This window comes from Arvicola amphibius, chromosome 12 (genome assembly GCF_903992535.2).
Source record: "Arvicola amphibius chromosome 12, mArvAmp1.2, whole genome shotgun sequence".
In the NCBI taxonomy this organism is placed as follows: Eukaryota; Metazoa; Chordata; class Mammalia; order Rodentia; family Cricetidae; genus Arvicola; species Arvicola amphibius.
Genome location: NC_052058.2, coordinates 149,570,550 through 149,591,881, shown reverse-complemented (window position 1 = coordinate 149,591,881; position 21,332 = coordinate 149,570,550). Strand labels below are relative to the sequence as shown.

At 46.6% G+C, this 21,332-nt stretch overlaps 1 protein-coding gene across 1 annotated transcript in view; it reads left to right on the top strand.

Annotated features, from left to right (window-relative positions):
• Ntrk3 (neurotrophic receptor tyrosine kinase 3) overlaps positions 1 to 21,332 on the top strand; it is a 362,281-nt gene that overhangs the window by 111,959 nt on the left and 228,990 nt on the right. The window contains 6 exon segments of the mRNA XM_038313662.1: positions 939 to 1,081; positions 1,481 to 1,622; positions 2,165 to 2,461; positions 8,984 to 9,007; positions 10,370 to 10,434; positions 11,343 to 11,445. Of these exon segments, the coding sequence (XP_038169590.1) occupies positions 939 to 1,081; positions 1,481 to 1,622; positions 2,165 to 2,461; positions 8,984 to 9,007; positions 10,370 to 10,434; positions 11,343 to 11,445 (774 nt within the window).

Below are 21,332 nucleotides of genomic sequence, written 5' to 3'. Positions count from 1 at the left end.
AGTCTTGTCCTCAGCAGTGGGTGCAGATCGGACTGACCTTTCCCCTTTTTGGTCATCCTGTCTTGAGCCAGCCGTGGGAAGGCTAGTCTTGGGGTAGGAATGCCAAAGGGAGTTGTGTGCCATTTGCAGCAGATAAGATTCCCTTTCTGTCTGGGTCGCCTGTCAATCAAACATGAAGGACCATGTCTTAGAGTACAGCCGCTATCAGTCCTGTACCAGGAGCTTCCCGGCTGTTTTCTAGAGGATCAGCTTCTATGGCCAGCCAGACGCTAAAGGATGGAATCTCTAGTGCCCATGGGAACCTGACACACACCAGCTGCTGAGACTTAGTACCCCAAACATTGAAGCTGTAGGCTTGGTTGCTAGAACGGCATTCCTTGAACGGGTGCGCCACTCACACCCGCGATGTAGGAGCATCCCACTGTGTGTGTCTCAGTTCTGAGGTCTGCAGAGGAGGGGCTGCGAATCAGCTGGGGCTTACAGTCATTACTTTTCACGTCGATCCAGCGAAAGCAATTTAAAGAGGGAGGAGTTTATTTTGGCCCACAGCTCCAGGATACAGCCCACCACAATGAGGAAGACATGGCTCCGTGAGGGGAATTTGAGGCAGTTGGCCACTTCGTGCCCATAGTCGGGAAGCAGAGAGAGAGATGAATGGTGGCGCTCAGCTCACCTTTGCCTTTTTATTCAGTTAAGCCACAGCCTATAGTGTGGCGTCTTCCCACCTCAGTTAACCAAACCTAGATATTCCCTCAGGCATGCTCAGCAGCGTCTCTAGGTGATCTTCGAGCTTGTCAGATTGGTAGTAGCCGCCACAAAGTTACAACCATCACATGAGTTGAAGCAAGTTGTACTAGAGTTGCCACGGGGCAAGGCCAGAAGTGCCTTTCTGTACCATTCTCTGGCTTCTTACCTCCCTCTCCTCCCTGTCCTCCCAGATCTCCCTGAGATCAGCGTGAGCCATGTCAACCTGACCGTCCGAGAAGGAGACAATGCTGTGATCACTTGCAATGGCTCTGGTTCCCCCTTGCCTGATGTGGACTGGATAGTCACTGGGCTGCAGTCCATCAACACCCACCAGGTAGGTATCCTCTGGCCAGGCACGTTAAGAGTTAGGGACCGAGTATCCCTTAGTTACAAAGAAGAAGGGGGAATTGGGATCCTGTCCTCCTGGGAAGAAACACGCAGGCTCAGATTCTATCTAGATGGCATGATTCCTTGTCATTTCGATTGTTGCTGTGGCGCTCAACTCTCTATGCTTTGGTTTCTTCTTTTTCAAAAAAGACCCAACTTTGCCATTTACCACCCAGTATTCATATGAGGATCAACTGAATTACAAAGATCCGGAGCATGGTCTGTGTGATTTCACTAGCTAGACTTCATTCACCTTTTCCTTGGTTTCCGGAGGTATTAGGGGTGAGGAAAGGAAGCCATCTTTGTATAAATGGTTTGACGGTTATCTTCTGATTGGGATTTTCAGACCAATCTGAACTGGACTAATGTACACGCCATCAACTTGACCCTGGTGAACGTGACGAGCGAGGACAACGGCTTCACCCTGACGTGCATTGCGGAGAACGTGGTGGGCATGAGCAATGCCAGCGTTGCTCTCACTGTCTACTGTAAGTGTATGCCATCATGGACGCCAGAGACGTACCAGGAGGAGGCTGGGAAAGGGGCAGATCCATGGCTAGAGCTGATCTAGAGGCTCCGACACTGGCCTTTCAACAAGGGCAGAAAGGCCGTCCTAAGGCAAAACTGAAAAATAAGCTCTTGGGGAAAAAAAAAAACCACAACAAAACAAAAAACCAAAAAAACAAAACCAAACCAAAACAAAACAAAAAAACCCCAAGAACGAATTTCCTTGTCCCTCAGTGGATGGTATACCTCTGCAATTTAGTCCCATTTCCCAGAATCTCTTAAGTTGGTCCATTCAACTTTGACATCCCTGAAAGGACTCAGAAGGGAAGCTCCAGCTAAGATAGATCCCAGGAGCTTAGCTAAAGACACGTGGCTCTTCCCTTCTATTGGCTGGTGGTAGGAGCTCTGCTTCACCCAACCATCTCAGGGCAGGGGGAGAAGTGGGATCCCCATCCTGCTTCCTAGGTTTCTTCGGTCCGTAGGAGACTCCGTGTCCTCGAGATCAGCTTGCTTTTCCCCACAGACCCTCCACGCGTGGTGAGCCTGGTGGAGCCCGAGGTACGCCTGGAGCATTGCATTGAGTTTGTGGTGCGTGGCAACCCAACCCCCACGCTGCACTGGCTGTACAATGGGCAGCCCCTGAGGGAGTCCAAGATCATTCACATGGACTACTACCAGGAGGGTGAGGTCTCCGAGGGCTGCCTGCTCTTCAACAAGCCCACCCACTACAACAATGGCAACTACACCCTCATTGCTAAGAATGCCCTGGGCACCGCCAACCAGACCATCAATGGCCACTTCCTGAAGGAGCCCTTTCCAGGTGAGGCCTGTGCACATTTCTTCTGGGAGCTGGGGGGGGTGTGTAGTTTGAAAGAAGAGATAGCACTGATAATCACAGTCACCTGCATAACTGAGCTCACATTGGGACAGGGACGGCCAGCATCTGTACCTTGTACTAACCAGGATAGCCTCCATTTTCCATGGCTACCACAGCAGCCTCCAGTCTTCCCTTCAAAAAAAAAAAAACCCTGCTATTCAGATAAAGATGTCCTGTATTATAGTTGCTAAATCAGGGATACATTAGAGATGGGATGATGCGGTATAGAATCCTGACCTGGGATTTTACTTACCTGAGCACGGTATGCTGGACTCTCCGCTGTGCTTCTACGAAGCCTCAACTTCCTCACCTGTGAAACAGACACAAGTGCCAGCACATTGCTCCGCTGGGAGTTTCATGATTTCTGAATGAGCTAAGATGTAAGCCTGGTATATGATAATAACTCAGTGACTCTCCGCCGCAGTGCACTTCAGAGTTGGTCCAAGTCAACCTCACATTTAACAGACTGCTGTCTCTAACCTCAGCTGGCTATTCAGCAGTAAGGTTTGCCTTACTCCAGGCCTGGGTTCTTTTCTGCTCTTGTTCCATGGTAACTTGGTGGGGAGGTAGATGATGCTATCAGACGCTGACGGTGCAAATGTCACACTGGCTAGAGCTAAGAGTTGTAGTAATGAAGAGCTCTGAACTTGGGGCAATGATTCTGCCCCTTTCAGCCTGTCCAAACTCTTTCCTGAAGTTGGAGAGCAAGAGAAGTCCGAAAGGGCTTAAAGGAAGTGGCTGGTTGTAACATTTCTTGGTAGGTTATACAGCTGATAACATTTCTGCCCATGTGACTGTGTTCTTTGCTGACTTTTGCAATGTATGCTGGGTCAGGCTAGGTGACTTCCTGATCTTCAGTTCTCAGAAATGAGAGGTTCTAAAGGGACAAAGAGTAGTATAGGGGCTGATATCACACACTTTCAAAATGGGGAGGCACTAAATCTAGCACCATGAAGCATCTGTCTGGAGGAATGCAAATTCATAGCTACATAAAACTACAGGGCAGTGGCCTGGGAAGATTATTTGTCTCAATGTAAGGAAAGGAGAGCTGGGGCCCCACAAGTGACACTGGAGACATGGGGCTATGTGTTGTCCTAAATGTTTGTCACTGAGATCTAGGGAATGATGGAGGCATTTCTCAGAAAAGGTTGAGAATCTGCGGATAGTTGAGACCCTAGCAGTACCTAGGCTCTGATCTTCCCAACACCACCCAAGTGTGCTCACAAAAGCCTCAAGATGTTTCCCATCATGGACCACAGTGGGCTCTCCTTTGGTTAGAAGAAGAGTCCTGGCCTGCAATGTGGCATCAGTGGCTTTTGACTATGGAGACAATTTGCTCTCATGGCCCACACAGTTGTTGACATAAAGAGCTAGTCTGGCCCCCCAGAACTCATCTGCATCCTTTCTCCATGACGGATTGAGTGCAGCAGCGATTCTGTTTCCAAAGGGAAGCTCTTGGGACATGGAGAGAGCTCTGGAATATTAAAAAGAGAGGTGAGCCACTCCGAGCTCCTTCCCCCAGGGATTATTCTAAATGTTAGAGGGCAGCAGGGACAACCAGTGATGTTGTGGGTGTAGCCTTCCTTTTACCCTCTCTTCTTTCAGGAGAAAACAGTATCTCAGTATCCTCCAGCCATGTAGACATGGCCTCTGTACTTACAGGTATATACACCATGGTTGGCTGCCGATGCGCCTCGGGCTTGGTTTTCAAGGTTCCTAGACAAGCCGAGTCAGTATCACCTGGGACTGAGTTAAAATTCAAATTCTCAAGCTCCTTTAGTTCTCTTGAATCAGAAGCTCTGGGGTGAGCTCTGGAGAGATGGCTTTTCACTTCCTCAGGTGACTTTGACTATCCCTCCTTTGTAATCAGTTACCGTTAGCAACTGTTGGCAACTCAGCCCAGGAGGAGAGAAGGAGCGGGGATGGAACCCCCCTTCCCCGAGAAGCTGCAAAAAGAAAGCAGCACACCTGAGACCCTTCCTCTGACTTGTGCGTGTTTCAGGATGGGCCACCCTGTGGGGAAGTTTGTTTGTTTTATGAACCTTTGTGCTAAAGGAAGTGAAGGAGTCATGAAAGGGCGGGGGTGGAAACAATGAGCCAGCCATGTCAAGCGACAAGATATCAATGCTCAGAGGAGTAAATCATCTGGAGGAGCAGGCAGGGATAACCTACAAGCCCCTCTGCTCAACCTTGCGCCGGCTGCGTGCTGGCTGCCAAGGCAGTCTGTGCATCCCACTCTTCTCTGTTGGCCCGAGAACGCTAAGGCGTCTTATTTATCACAATCGGATGGATGTCATCTCCCTCACTCCCAAGCAGCCAAGTGCTGCAGTTAAGAGCCAGATCTCTGAAGCTGGATAGATTTAGGTACGAGCTCCATCTGCGATTCTTCCAGTTAGGTAGCCCAGGATGCTAGGCCGGGGCTTAGCACACGGACAGCACTCCGGGCTTTGTGAAAAGTGGTAACTGCTCTATGTCTTCACTTCTTTGCCCGTGAATGGAAATGATCAACTTGCCCTGGGTTGCAACTGACGAGCAAATGAAGTTCGTTCTGTCCACCAAGTGCTTAGCCGTGCACTTGAACGTGGAAAACACTTCATTGCTGTTGGCAACTTGTTCTGGTTCTCGGGGTGCAGAGATGATAAGAATTCAGGAGTTCCAGACCAGTAGCCATTCTTGGTCCAGGTAGGAAATTCTGGTAGGCAGGCTAGGGTTGTGACCGTGGACCAGAGACACCAGAGTTCAAGGGCTGACACAATTGACTGTAAGCTGTGACCTCAGACAAACTGCTTAACTTGCTTCTCCCTCAAAAGTTTGTGATGGGGGTCTCTGGGGAGGACTTGGTGATTCAGGTCTCTTGCTGCTCTCTCAGAGGACCTGGCCAGTGCCCAGCTCTCACATCACATGTCTCAAAGCCACCTGGGCGGAATCTGATGACCTTTCAGAGCCTCCATGACCACCTAGGTACCCATAAATAAGCCTGATAAAAATAGATCTTTTTTTTTTTTTTTAAAAAAAATGTTTTGGCGAGGGACTAGAGAAATTGCTCTGCAGGTAACAGCTCTTGCTCTACAAGCGCAAGGGCCTGTGCTTGAATCCTAGAACTCTGTGCATGGCTGTAACCCTAGCACCACGGGGCTGGGGACATGACAGACTGATCCTGATCCGTGAGCTACCTAGCTCTTCCACATACACACACAAAGCTGTGCACATAGACAAATCATATACACATGCACATGTATTCTCTCTCTCTCTCTCTCTCTCTCTCTCTCTCTCTCTCTCTCTCACACACACACACACACACACACTTGTGACAAGTTCTTAGAGAGTTACTTTCTGGGGCTGTAGGAAGCATATGTACCCATCTATTGCCCAGGCCTGATCCTGCTGGTTCTATCCTTGTCCTCCCCTGTGGTAGGAGTCAGAAGAAGGACAATTCCTAGTATTGTTTTGTTTGTTTGTTTGTCCCCCCCCCCAAATAAACGTGTGAATTCCTGCTAAGGGTGGAGAACAGGCAACCTGTCTTCCTCTTCTGGAGCTCACACGCTGCCTGCATGTATGTATGTATGTGGCCTGGCTCCAGCAAAGAACTTGGTGATTTATGCTCAAAATCATAGACTGATTTTGAGATTACAGGGTTCAGACACTTGGCCAAAATATTTGGCTGCTGGAAAAATATTTTTTTAATAAATGGGAGCCTTCTGAGAAATATAAAATAAATGGATACTGTTGATTAATCTGGCTCGTCTCTCTTTTCATGCTCCAAAGCCTATGCTAAAGCCCCGTTTCCTCCATTATCCCCCAAGCCAGAGCTTCCCCACAATTACACAGAACAGGAAACAAAAATCCAGCCAGGCAACAGTTATTGAAAATGGACTTTACAGAAGCCACCCCATTCCCTGCAAACAGTCAATCATATTCTACTGGTTCATACTTAGTGTTCTGCTGGCTACAGTTCCTAAGAGGACTTGACCAAGGTCTGGTAAGTGGAGGACCACAGTGATGAATGAATGATGAGCCAGCTAGTGAAGGATTTGTTCTTACATTTCAGGGCCTGGCAGGCTTGTGACAGGGGCTTGGTGTTGTGGGGCATGGCTTCCAGAGGCATTACCAGCATCCTTATCGCCTGAGAAGTCAGGCAAATTCTCAGAGCTGAGGACCATTGTTCAGTGGTAGAGCACCTGTTTAGAATGCATCAGCATAAAGCTGGAGGTGTGGCTCAGTGGTGGAGGGTTTGCCTGGAATGCACCAGGGCCTGGTGACATGGTTTGGTGTTGGAGCACTTGCCTGTGTGGGGCCCTGGATTCCATCTTCAGCAACACAGACATTCTCTTAGGATGCAGGAAGACCTTATGAACCAGAAACGCTGGGTTGAGGACTACCAGTCCTGATTTGATTTCACTCCACTTTGAAATAACTTGGGCTCTAAAAAAGGTCAAAATCATAAAACATTGCAAAAAACTTTCACCTTTCACTGGGCCTCCACAGATGCCATGGGGTATTTCTCTACCCTTTGTGCTCCCTCCTGTTGAAGAATGCAGGATGTTAACACGGCTTATCAGAGGTGAGGCCAACTTTAGCATTTGGTCAAGACGCTGTTCTCCGGAGTCCCCCACTGCACAGTGACTTATTTCACCCTTAGTTAATCGGAATAAGGATCTGAAAGGACACAGATAGCTTGTTTCTCACCATCTTCCCATGAAGAAGGACGCTTAAAAGAAATCCCACACTAGCTCAGAATTGAGAATAATAGAGGGTTATTTATTTAGGGGTAGACTCACGAATCACCATCCTCTGCTGGAACAGAGAATGGCAACCTAATCCTGCAGCTGGAAAAGAGGCCTGACGCGCTTTACATGGGCATAAATAGTATAAGAGGCCATGCCCAAGTGGGCGGGTAACTTAAAGGCTACTGGCAGTGGGAATTCCTATAGCATTTCCATACAGCACTTTCAACATTCATTGATGATTCTTGCCTGAGCAGTTATCACTATAGCATTTACCAAATGAGGATGGTTTCTGTTTCCATCCTTTCCTTTATTAGCTGGAATTCTACAGTGAAGGAGGGCCTCTCCCCCTCCTTTGCTCAGCTATACAGTTGTGTATATAAAGGACTTGTGGGTGTTTTTTTTTTTTTAATTCATGTATTTGTTGTCTAGGTTTGTCATGATAAAGTGGTGTAGACTAGGTATCTTAAGTAGTGAAAATCCATTTTATCACAGCGCTGGAGGTTGGGAATCTGAGACCAACTGTTGTCAGGCTAGCTTTCTTCCAAGGCCTCTCTCCTTGGCTTGTAGGTGCTGTCCTTGCTGCGTCTTTACTTGGCCTCGCCTCTGAGTACTTCAGTGTTCTAATCTCTTCTTATCTGGTCCCCAATGGCTCCATTTTCACTTATGCCCCTTATCTCCAAATATAGTGACATTCTGAAGTACTGGGGTTTCACCTTAGTCCTATGGATTGTGAAGCAACACAGTACAATCTAGAACACTCCATGACTCTTACTATTTTTTTGCTCGGATTATCAAACATTTCAGCTGGGCATCACTGCCTGCTTTCTCTTTCCAGGACCATATATATTTAAGCACTTTCTTGTTTTCTGGTGCCGCAGGCACATTTTTAATTTTTCTGTCCCAGACATGAAACAGTCCATTCTTTGAAGAAGTTCTCATTTCTTTCGGTGGAGGATGGTGCCACTCACCTTCCGATGATTTGTTCTATCATGTGCTCAAGTTTGAGCAGCACTGGAGAGTGGTGAAGAGCCCAGTCTTAGATTTGAATCAACTCCAATTGCTTTCTAGATGAATGGTATTCAATTAGTTCATCTCTATAACTCTGCTATTCATCTTCTAGGAGATTATAAAGGTCTGAAGGACATAGTACCTGAAGCACTGAGCACAGCTCCTGGCTCATAATTAAGGCCCATTTAAGGATTTTCTTTCATTATTGGGAGAACCATTTCCATAGGTCAGCGTTCAGGTAACACATGTCCATATGGATGTTAAGAAGATCCTGGGGGGCGGGACATCTTCCAGACTTCTCAGTGACTTATCAGACTTACCCATACATACTGAGGAAAAGAAGTCCATCCTAGGGTCATGGCTGGAGCTGCTCTGAAGCACTAGCTCCAGTGTTCTTGTGCCTGAAAGAGGGACAGCTGTGGACAGGATGGGACTAGGGCCTCAGTCTTCTGCCTCGCAGTGAAATTAGCTTGGTTGTTAGCTCGGAGGTGGGCTTCCTTCTCTGAGACCAGGAGCCTCCATTGCAGGGAATATCCCCAGGAGAGGTCATGCACTGGCTGGAGAGCATGACTTAGGAAGGATTCCTAGGTGTCCCTTGCTGTGGGAATGGGGACTGTGGTAAGAGGAAGAGGTCCCAGCTAGTAGGTTGCTGTCCTATACAACCCCCCCCCCCGATCTTTGGTTATTATTATATTTGTTAATTGCATCTTTGTTCTTTTCTTCCCACCAGAGAGCACAGATTTCTTTGACTTTGGTAAGTGTGCTTGGCTTTGGGTTTGAAACACTTGTGTCCTGATAGTTTGGTGACTGTCAAATACAGACTGCCCTCTTGCCTAGTCCATGTTCCCGGTCCCTTGGCAGTTGAGGGTGTCAGTACATTACGAAAGGGAAGAAATCCTAGGCCCACGTGGACAGTTGCCCTGGACCACAGTTTCTCCTAGCAACTACCAACCGCCTTGTTCTATAATGGGATTAAATACAGGGTTAGGTAGTATTCTGCAACTGAGCAACTTGGCCCCACTCGGTGTTTTCCGAGGTATGGCCATATTGCAAACCTCTCTACCTGACTGAAAAGAGTCTGCAGCAGGTGAAGAACAGCTTTCAGGACCCTCACTGATCGTCTCTGTTGTTCTTAGAGAGAAAACGTGGAGCCTGGAAACTTGCCAGTGTTTCTCACCTGCCTTTGGCCAGAACCTACCTTGAGTAGAGCTGTGGTTTCTCAGGGGCTCACACATCCTTGAATCACATCACTGAAGCTCAGTTCCTAACAGAGTTGATGGCAGGGATGGACAGTCCTTGAAGGAGTTGGGGTTTCGCTTTCTTTTTGATTACTCCCCCATGGTGGGAGCAGCAGCAAGCATTGCCATTTCTGCCCAGTTTCAGGTCAGAGATAGTAGAACAACCCTACTTAGGAATATTCCGGCCCTTTGGCACAAGTGTAAGTTCCAACTGTGACTCCTTCACTTGTTCTTGGTCATAAAAAAATCTTTTATAATCCCACAGGTGTCCCTTAAGAGAATTCAGAGCTGGGATTGTTTCTTGCAAGGAAGTGATTGTAGACAGAGGATGCCCCTCGGTGGTGTTTCCTGATACATTGAATGTTGTTCCAACTGCCACTGTATTCTGAAATCAGTCTTAGGGGCATGGCTAGAGGGCTATTCATTAAGATGTGAGCCTGGATTTCACTGAGGCCTTTGAGTGAAAGCGGGAAGGAATGAGACAGGAAGGGAGAGTGAAAGAGGCTCCCTTAGCAAGGGATAGCAATGTTAGTGATAGCTGCTGCCACTGTTAAAATCTCCCTACTCCCCGGGCCATCCTGGATTCTAAACCTTTTTCATTGTTCCTGTCCTGTGCTTCAGGGTGCATATTGCCCAGATTGTGGTGTGTTATCTGGGCTAGGCCAGGAGGTGGGATAGAGGTCTGCATTCTTTTGAGTGTTTTTTTTTCCACTGAAGCGTGGGACAGGTAGCTCTGCTGGGGCTTACTCAGTCCCTGGGGGTTTCTGCTCAGCTAGGAGGGTGACTCTAGGGACCTGCTTCCCAAGGACAAAGCAGGCATGAGCCGGGACTCCTGGCTAGTAAGCTAACTGCCATCCTCTCCCCTGTCATCTTTTCAGAGTCTGATGTGAGCCCCACACCCCCTGTCACTGTGACCCACAAACCAGAGGAAGACACTTTTGGGGTGAGTTATTTCCTAAATCTAGATGAAAATACTGAAGGGTAGAGTCATTTTTGGACTTCATTTGAGGCGCTAACTTCCCCACATAGTCTCTTACTTGGAGCAGTACCAATGGTAGAAAAAAAAAGAAGCAGTGGGAGAGCTTCCCTTTGAGATGGTTTAAACCGTCCATGTTTGATGAGAGTGCCTCATTGTTTGAAGAAGCCTTTGAGAGTCAGCTCCAAGACCCAGGGCTAGGAAGAGAACAGTTTGAAATTCCCAGTCTGCTACGAGCCAGGCCCAGCAGGCGTGCAAGGCCTGCTGACTGGACAAACCTACTAAAAAGCCCCAAATTACTCAGAGCCTCTCCTTGGATAGGTTTTCCCAGGCCTGCCTCAGAGTCTGAGGCTTTCCTGGGGAGACGTAGAAAGGAGTCTGTTGATGCAGAACTCTTAGGCTTCTCTGAGTAGGACTGCTGTATAAAGATTTTGGTGGAAAGACAAAGAATTTACTTGCTAGTCGAAACACTAGACAGACGTTTCTCTCAGCTTGCTATTGCAATTCTAGAATGGCTTCTAGATAAGAGGGCTCAGTGTATTGAATCTGGGAACGTCCCCTTAATCAAGCTTATTAATTTATATTCTTTTAAATAAAAATTTAAAAGTTCTTTTAGGGTCTCACAAACCACTGTTAAAGACTTAACTCCAGGGTTGCCCAATAGTTTGACATCGTGACATGGCATTGCCACATGCAGAGGTGTCACGGCTGTACTGGGCATGTAGGTTTCAGGTTACACCCAGCTCAATAGCAGAGGTGTTAGAGGGTCCTGTTCTGTCGAAACTTGTTTGTTCTCAGTGGGCACACACATTACTTCTGAGGCTCAGAGGCTTCCTGTCACAGCTCCGACCATCTCTCTGTTTGGCTCCTACTAGGTATCCATAGCGGTTGGACTTGCTGCCTTTGCCTGCGTCCTTCTGGTGGTTCTCTTCATCATGATCAACAAGTATGGTCGCCGGTCCAAATTTGGAATGAAGGGTAAGGTGGCACTGTTTTGTTTCCAAGAGTTCCATAACGGAAGCCTAGCTCCTTGTCATCAAAAGATACTGGTTTCACTTCTATGTACTCTCTGAAGAAGCCTCTGCTCATTGGATCTCCATAGCCCCGGTGGAGACCCCTGTCTGTATCCTGTTCTGGGTAACTATGGACCAAAGACTGTGTTGGGATCTATGGGAACCAAATATGGATGCTGGAAATGAAAAACTACAGGTTACTCAGATGGACTCGTGTGATGAGGTTTGAGCAGAAAGTTGGGTATGAGGCAAATGTTGATTCTTTTCATTAGTGGTGGTCTACGGGATGCCACATGTGAGTGATTCTTTTTTTCTCTTGTCTGTACTTGTCTTTGAAATCTCGTTCTGACTTAGCCCAGTGAGATGGAGGGTGGTGAATTTTGGTATTGAAAAGCTGTCTGTGCTGCTGTAACTTAGCACGTAGCTCTACACAGAGTCCTGGAATGGATGCCAAGAGCAACACGGTTTCTAAATCTGCTGGCCAACTTCCACATCAGAGTACTCGGCCCCATTAGGGCCGAAGAGGACTGCTGGGATGTGGTGTTCTGCCCAAGCTCCTGTGAGGCATCTGGCATGAAAAGGGTTAACATGTTGAATTAGCATTTACCTGCCTGGTCTCAGAGATGGATATGGACCAAAGATGTGAAAGAAACTGGGTGCTAACAGTTCTAGAATTGAAACCTGATTTTCAAGATGTCTTCTCAGCTGGGGTTGCTATGCATGGCTGATGTTGGCAGAAGTGGGTGGGGAGGGAGAGTTAAAGGTTACTTAAGCAACATCCATGCTGATGTTTGCTGGTGACATCATGAAACCCAGAAGGATGAACTTCTAAGGCTTTGATAAGAGAAGCTGGTTTTTGTGGTGGGAGTCCTGACCTTGGGGCTCAGGGATTACAACAGAAAACATGAATGACATTCACAGGAGCAGCAGTCCATAGATTCATATGCAAAAATGAATGTTTGAATGGCTACATGGTCAAGGGTCAGGTATTTGCATGTAAAAGGAGCCAGATTTGGTTATATTCTCAAGATTCTGGGCCTCCCTTAAAAATTAAGAGTACTAGCATATAGAACTACTCAGAGATGACTAAAGGGTTGAAATGTGGGGCCAGCTAGACTGGTCTTCTGGAGTCTTCTGCTTCTGAAATCTTGGCTTTTGATGAATTTGATGAATGGATCGAGGCAAGCCAAGTTTCCTTTTTCTTCTAGGTCTTCCTCTCTTCATCCTTCCCTTTTTCCCACCTCACACCCCATTTCCTTCTTCTCCTCCTCCTCTTCCTTCTTTTCTTTCTTCCTCCCCCAGCTTTGTGGGAGTCAGGGTTGAGCCTAGGGACCTCACGCATGGTAGCTAATTGTTCTACCTTTGAGTTCTATCTCCAGTGTTTGTGGATAATTTGAAATAGTTTGACCAACAGAAATATATATGCTGGTAATTTCCAAGGAGGAAATAGGTTTTTAATGGCTCAAACAGGTCCAGACTACTCTTAGGCACTTTGATTGAAGACGATTTTTCTGCCAGCTCTTACCATTTGTCAAGCAGAGTGCCACAGGTTTAGATGGGATGGCGACTGAGCATCTCAAAGCCTTCTGTCTTGGGTGATCCTTGGATCTTTGGCTATGTGCATTGATACTTCATATGTGTGTGTGTGTGTGTGTGTGTGTGTGTGTGTGTGTGTATGCGATCTTTTCCTTATTCTCCACAAGGAAACATCAGGATGTAGACAAAAAGGAAGAATGGGGCATTGTTGTTCTTCCCACCAGCAGCTGAGACCCTGAAACATGCTTGGCAGTGATGTGAGAGCAGATTTTTCCTATTAATTGTCATCCTGTTTCTGGAACAGTGTGTCCCATGTCGGTTGGATTAGGCAGCATCCAGGGCGGTGCCTCGTCCTCGGCATCTCCTGTCCCCTGATCTCTGTTTCCAGGCTGAGCTGCCTTATTTAGTCCTGGCGTGTCAAGGAGGATGTGTCCCCATAGGTAGAAGTAAAACATCTTCTTTTCTAAAGTCAGGAAACTTGAAGCTAGGGGGCAAATGGAGAGAGATGGTGTGCACAAGATTGACTATTAGAATTAATCTTGCATCTCTCTGATCTTGATCATATTCCATTTTATTTAGGTTTCATCTCATTTTAGAATCAATAAACTGATGCCATTTGCCACAATACTTTTGATCTTTGGTTGTCAATGAACATATTAGCTACTGTTAATTTTAATTGCTATGACCAGATCACTAACAAGATTTTTTTTGTTATTCATGTTTTGAAGTTCATCATGGTTGGAAGTCCTGATAGAGTTCATGGTGGCGGGAACATGTGGCTGGGGGTACTTACCTCTTGGCTCACCATGATGGAGAGATCAGTTTCCTCTTTCAAACCTTCAGTCCCTGGGATGAGGCCACTCATATTCTAAGTGGGTTATTCTTCCTCATTCTCTCTGAAACATATTTACTGACACTTCAAAGGTGTGCCTCAATCTCCTGAGTTGATTCTAAAGCCACTCAGGTTAACACACTGCGTGTCCAAATTTGGGGGGGGGTGAGGGAAGTAGCAGCATGTGTACCGGAAGGCTCCCAATTCTGCCTTAGGTGAACCCCATCTCTTTACATACACTCTTTCCAGCCTGAAATTTCAGGTCTGAGTGAGAATCCACATTTTACTCTTTGGATTCTGTACACTTACTTACTTCCTCAGAGCCTGTATTTCCTTAAATTAGGAACACTACTACTTAGCTATGGGGTGGCTGCGTGCTGTAATGTATAGGTAATTGGCTGTGTTAGTTAGCATCCCATCGCTGAAGCAAAATCCTTAAGGAAATCAGCATATCGGAGGGAAGGTTGTTTTTGGATCATGGTTTTGGGGAATCTGAGTTCATTGACACTCAGTCTGTCACTGTGGTTGTGCATGGAGGAGGGGGCCTACTCACCTCATAGTGGCATAGAAGCCAGGAGAAAGACAGGATGAGGCTGAGATCCCAATATCTACTTCAAGTCATATTGTTAATGACCTAACTTCCTTGACTCGACCCAGTCAATGCTCCATAACTTCCCATTAGTGCCCCAGGCTGGTGTCCGAGCCTATAGCACACTGTCTTTAAGGACATTGGGATCTGTATCCTAACACTGGCATGAAAAGGGTTTCCATGTCTTTCATTTCCCTCTTAATTCTTTTCTTGATGCATTAGTCTTTCTAGACCCCTTTTAATGTCCTTTTGTGAAATTATAGCTCCCCCAAGACTCCATCATGAACCTCTTTGTTTCAGACAGTGTGCAGTAGTAAAAATGTCCTTATTACACACTGCCCACAGTGCGTGCTTATGTTTTCCCCCTCACATATCATCTGTCCACCCTCCCAGGCTGGGAGCAACTTACAGCAGAACCCATCCATCACTCAGCCCAGCATGCTGGAAGCTTCGCGCTGCGTTGGACGGATGCTTGAACTCAGAAATGAACAGCATCCACTTTATGCATTTCATTTGCTTCCTTTTTGAAGGGCTTGTTGTGTAGCCCAGGCTGGACTCTAATTTGTTATGTATCCAAGATGGTCTTTGAATTCATAATCTTCTTTGCCTTAGCCTTCCAAGTTCTGTGCTCTAACGGGCCTTGTTTATATTAGTTTTAATCAAGAAAAACCGAGTTTATTAATCTGTTAAAGGTTAGTCTGGGCTAATTTGGGAATCTGAGGTCTTTTGGAGTTGGGGAGGATTGGAAGATGCTCACAACAATTCTTACTGTCTAGCCCTATGGGCAGCAGGCCGTAAAGCACATGGCTGTGGAGATGCAATTGAAATGATCTCCACTACCTCCTGAGAAATAAGATGTACAGACGAATACCAAAGCTGACTGAATAGACGAACACTCACGTTCCTACTCTTTAAACTATTAGCATTTTATTTTATATTCTCATTGAATGCTTTATTCTTAGGGCAGATTAAACACGGCAGATACAATGAAAACCCTGTAACTAGCACCTCCGACCCTGTTCTCGCAGGTAGCTATTGGCCTTGGCCCAGCGTGCACTGGCCAGTTCTCCTGTCTTAGTCTTCCTCTGTATTTTTTCTTTTTCATGTCTCTGTTGTTTCTGAATAACAGCCCTTCCCCAACAAATTCATATCCCATATATGGCTTAATTGACAGCTTCCTCCCCTAAATGATAACTCTGTGTTATAGACATCTCTATAAATACCCACATGCACATTTAAACATGCTGTATGTATATTTGAGTACATTCACAAAATGCACACTACTCTGCGTGTTAGTGTTTTAGTTTAAATGCATGTTTTCTCTCTAGCTCACCTGCCTTTTGCCTACTGACTCTCCAGGTGTCTCAGAACTGCCCATGGATTTGGGTGGACACCCACTCTATGGAAGATGAGCATCTTAGCCAGATCTCGTAGACATGAACTGAAAGTGTCATGTCTCAGGACCCTCTTTAGCAACTTCCAACTAACCTATCCATCAAAGTCTTGGCCTGGGAATGTGAGCTCATCTTCTTTTGGAATCTTAAAGGTTTTTAAATGATGCCCAGCATACGGCAGGGGTTTCTCTCTGCTACTGATGAAGCATAGTGCCTCAGCCTGGCAGGGCTGATCTGTGAAGTATCTGTATGGCCTGGGATGGGACCAATCAGACAGACCTCCTGCTGGAGCATGGCCCTGCAGGAACTTTCTCCCCACTGTGCAAGGCCTTCACTCTTTGATTGCCAAATCCCGGGGTGGCCTGGCTGGGTGAGGGTTGAGTACTGTGAGGCTCATGCCTGGGGCTGTTTATTGGAAGCACAGAAATGTCCAAAATTATTTTGGAGTTTTAACAGTAATTATGTTCTGCTAGGTCCTCACTGGCCTGGGAGAGAGAGTTCAAAATTTATGGCAAGCTCATCCTCATGAAATAATTTAAAATTAGATCTTAGAAGACTGGGCCTATGATCTGGCCTGGGTTCCCACATCTGAAGAAACTGCAGCTCAGGAAAGGGACTGACTTGTTCTGGTTGTTGGGTGAGAGCAAGCTAGGCTGAGAAGACCCTACCTACAGCCTCCCCACCTCTCAAGGCAAGACAAATGACCTAACTCCTTTGTGTCAGCTGCCCCAAGTGAGCATTCTCAGTACACCTGGCATCTACATGTCACATCCTCCTTAGAACGAAAGTCAGATGAGGTACTAACATCTCTGAGAAGTAATAAAACAGCCCTCAAATTTTCACATGGGGTGACATCATTTTGAAGAGGAGGAACTGTGTGGTCTTTGGCGCCTTTGCTTCACGACCACTTGAAGATCAGAGATGATTAGGGGTGTCAACTCCATACTTCTTGGCTTCCTGATATTCCCTCAGAGAGAGCTGTTGAATGGTTTCACAGAACCGGAAGCCGATTTTGGGCTTGTTAGGGTGATGATCCCATTGTGCAGATGAGGAAACAGAGACAGGAGTCATGCAGTAAGAGCCCAGAGCCCAGAGCTGCCTAGAGTACCTGGTTCTACTTCCTGATGGTGGAGGCACGTGCAAAGGAGCTAGGGAAATCTGGGGAATGCAACCAGATGGTGAGCAGATCAGCCTGCTTCTTTTGGTGCCTCAGCTAGTTGGCAATGAATGCCATTTCCCTTGAATATGGCTTTCAAAACCACCTGCTGGTAACTCTGGTCAACTTGGGACACACCTGGCTTTGGGGACAGGTAGGAATGGAAAGAGTCTCATTTTTGCTCCCCAGATTGGAAGCTGTCCCTTCATTCCCTTCTAGACACATTGAAGCCTATGGGACTGAAGGAAGCTAGGAGGGAGGGCAGAGGGGAGTCAAGAAAAGCAGCTTGGACTTCCAATAATTCCTTAAGTGCTCCATCAGCCGCTTGCTCTTCATCCTAGCAGTGAGATGTGTGCTTGGGCCCCTGATGGGTCCGTGGGTGAACGAGAGCTGTACAGGGCTGTTCGATTGTCAATTAGGGTTGGTTAATAGGTACTTATGGTAAAGTGGTTGCCTATTTGATTATGATTGGGAAGCATTAACATTTCCCCCATAAGCAGATGGTAGCTATCTTCTGAGCGGATGGCAGGATCATGCCAGAGTCTTGATTTGGAAGGACTCACCACTGCCAGAAGTCTTAGGAAAGAGTTGTTGTTACACAGAGTGTTGCTGCCATTCCTCCAATTTAACCACTCAGTCAAGGAGGAATTAGACTCGGGAGGAGTCATTTCTGATTTTTCTCCTGGCCTCGAGGTATTGGACTGAGAAGTATTTTCTCCAGGTGGATGGAAGTGGGGATCAGGCAGGGGTAGTCTTAGAATATTAAGCTTGATTCACTCTTGGTGTTATTCCTCATGGGATACCATGGCCATGTGTCTACTGTCGTTCACACAGAACAGGGGAATAAGAAGTAAGGAGAGAGTGTGGGGACTTACTGTACACAGGAGGCACTGAAGGCTTTTAGAGGGGGCCTGGACCCTGAGTGCACATGTCACTGATGGCCTGGATTCACAGTTGCTTCCTTTGCCACAAGACATAAATTGCTGTGAAGTCTGTTTAACAGGGGATCAGAAACTAAGAGCTGCACATAGCAGAAATGAAAGCAAAGAAAGAGTTGGCTTTCCTGACTTGCTGTGATGTGACATGCCCAGTCCTTTCTAATGTGTTTTTTTTTTTTTTTTTTTTGTCTTCTTGGACTGTATCCTCTTCCAAATTGACATGCGGAGGAAGATGATCTTGGCCCCTGCAAGAATCTTGTACATAGGGTTCTGGGCCTGAGCTTCCTTTCATTAGGGACTCTTTGGACACGAGTTAGAGTGAGTGCCTGTCTGCTTTCCTTCCTGCTTAAGTTGTCTTCTTACGGCCCCTACATTGTCCCGAGGAGTACCTGCATTCTCTTTTCTTGTTTTCTGATACTTTTGGAGACTCTCTCAATGACTCATGGCATGTGGACCTGCCTTAGTTAAATAGGTTAGGTCTGTAGCAAGTCCCTTCCCTTCTCCTGCCTGGACATCACTGAGAAGATTGCAGGCAAAAACCTTACTCTGCTTGAGGACTAAGATCCAGAAAGTGATGTTTTGGATCTTCAAGACGGTTGGGAGGGTGGCATGTGTTGTTTTCTGGCATGCCTTTGCTGACCTGACCTTTGTGGGGACTTTTCAGGTGTGCAGTGAATCATCCCAGAGGTTCCTTTCTCGTCATCCCTGGTGGTACTGAAGCCTAGCTGCTCCCCTCCTCCCTCGCCTAACTCTCTGGGACTTGGGAGCCAAGTGTTCTCCGGTACTGCATTTTGTGCATGAAGAGAAATCCTTGGATGTGGAGTGTGTGATACAAAATGTTTTCCTCCGGGGATACCTGCTGGCTGCTCTGCTCTTGGCAGGCCACTATATCCTGTTTGGCTGTGCCAAGGATAGCCAGTATGCTTGGCTCTACACTCAGAAGTTATTGCCTCTCAGATTCATTTACTGTTGGCATCACAGTGCAGTGCGTACTAATCCGTGGCATCATCACTGGCTCCCATAGGGTTAACAGGCTTTTTGCTAGCTTAGTTTAGAAGTTCTCAACCTTTTGTCTCCAGCAAGCCCTGTAGCAGATGATGGTCACATGTCTTCAGTCTGTGGGTGTAACCTGGCTCTCCTAGAAGTCTTGGGCTCACAATAATTTTACACCCAAGAAAAATACATCAGAAGATGTGTTAACAAGTGGGATTTTTAGAACTAGGAATGAAAGCAACCTCATGTTAATTTTTACTTTTAAAATATCCACAAAATTTTGTATTTTGTTAGCTATCAAATTCATGAGTGATATACTCATCATACTAGTCCACCCTACTAATGTATTGGGCCATGGTACCAAAATGGCAAGCCAAAAAGGTTGGGGGCTGCCAATTTTGACTTTCTTATGGTGTTCTTTACCCAAGATGGCCTTTGGCCCTGTACAGTCACGTGACAGAAACTGCTCCAGGAGAGCCCCACCTCTGTTCTCATCACATTCTTTCTCTGTGTGCATCTACTCTCGTGGACCTTGGGAGTTTAGTTTGCCCAGAGGAAGTGTTTGGCTTTGGCTAATGAAAAACTGTCATATGGCTGCATTGTCCAAATTTGTGCTTATGCAGCCTGGTCTCCTGTGATCTCAGCGTCAGGACGTCCAAAGACACCACAGGCAGCAAAACCAGGGCCGGTTGGAAAGCACAATTTGGAATTAAGTAATTAAGAAAACAACAACAACAACAAACCCACATGCTAATTAAACCTACCTCAAAACCAAGTACTGCAAATGCTCCCTCAAGCTCCTTCTGGTCCCCAGCCCTCATGCTGCACACCCATCATGGTGATGAGCAAGATGGGGAGGTGGAGCAATGCAAAGAGGAGGGATCTCCTTCATCCGGCTCTACCTCCACCATCCAAGTGTGTCTGCCACCTGTTCCAGGCCCAGATCTTCCAAAGGACATAAGCGAGGGCCCAAGTTGATATGTTCTGGTGCCTCTTGCTCTCAGAAGGCTTAATGACACCCTCTCCATCCCTCACTACCCAGCATGCTTAGTGAGCAACTGATCTGAGTTTCCATTGTGCCTACCACTTTATTCTGTTCCGTAGATAAATGGTGCACCCACAAACCAGAGAGGGATTCATTCAATGGCTTCCTCCCCCAAAGCACCAATTACCTAATTTGTGGGGCACAATGGGAAATGTTCAAAAAGTATTAAAATTCTAAGCAGCTGTAGCAGAATATTAAACCCAAGTGCAGGGTTTTTTGAGTGTGGAGACCGCGTGTGAGGCCAAAGGTGCTCCTCTAAATACAAATTCCAGCACGGCTCGGGTCCAGACTTCTTTATTCTTTCCTGAATCGTTATGAAGGAAATTTTATTTCCATGCTTCTTTTTAAAGGCAGAAGTAGGAACATCAGCTGAATTTTCACTTCTAATTATAGTAGGATATGGGGGGGGGGGCATTGAGCATTTGTTAATGACCTATGTGGTGGATGTCAAATGTATCTTTAACTGTGTGATTATGTGTGTGCATGTGCACTTGTGTGTGTGTGTGTGTGTGTGTGTGTGTGTAGCCCAGAGGCTAACCTCAGATGTTCTTGAGGGCCTGTTCTCTTAACTTCATGAGACAGACTTTCAATTGGGCTAGGCTGGCTGGCCAGCAAGCCCCAGAGATTTACTTGTCTCAGCTTTCCGGATGATCAGCACACACCACCTTGCTCAGCCTTTTCACGTGGGTCTGATGAGCCAACACAGGTTTTCCTCCTTGCATAGCTGGAACTGAGTTGTCTCCCCAGCCAACTATATCTTATAATAATGGATCCTTATAGTTGACTATGATTTCCATCTCAAATTCGAGCAAGCTGCTTAGAGAGGCTCTTACGCTCAACTGGATACCTGATAAGTTTCAGAGCAAGGATTTAAGCGAACCCAGTCTCGCTCATTAGTTCTCGGGCTTGGCAACACATTTGCACAACCTTGGTGAAACTGTGTAAATACTAGAACCTAAGTCAATCCCCAGGTTATTTAAATTAGGCACAAGCATTCTGTTTTAAATACAATTGAGAATTTTATCATCCGGTGCAGATCAGGATGAGGAGCAATAGTTTAAATCAAGACACATCTGCATCTGTCCGTACTTCTCCAGGTCAGCTAGGTGGCCCACACGCCAGCTGGTCTGACCAGCTTGGAGCTTTTTAATGTGCCGATGATGCTTAGGATCCACCCCACAAGAAGCCCATCCGTGCCGAGGAAAGCAAGGGAGCAGCCTTTTCCTATTGAGATCCTGGTGTTTGCCAGGGCTTGGGAGTCAGCATCCTCTCTCTGTACGGAGACGTTGGATGATAACATGGCCAGTTCCTATCAACCTTTAATGTGGGTATGGATCTCAGGGAATTCTGTGCATCTCGTTGTGAAGCA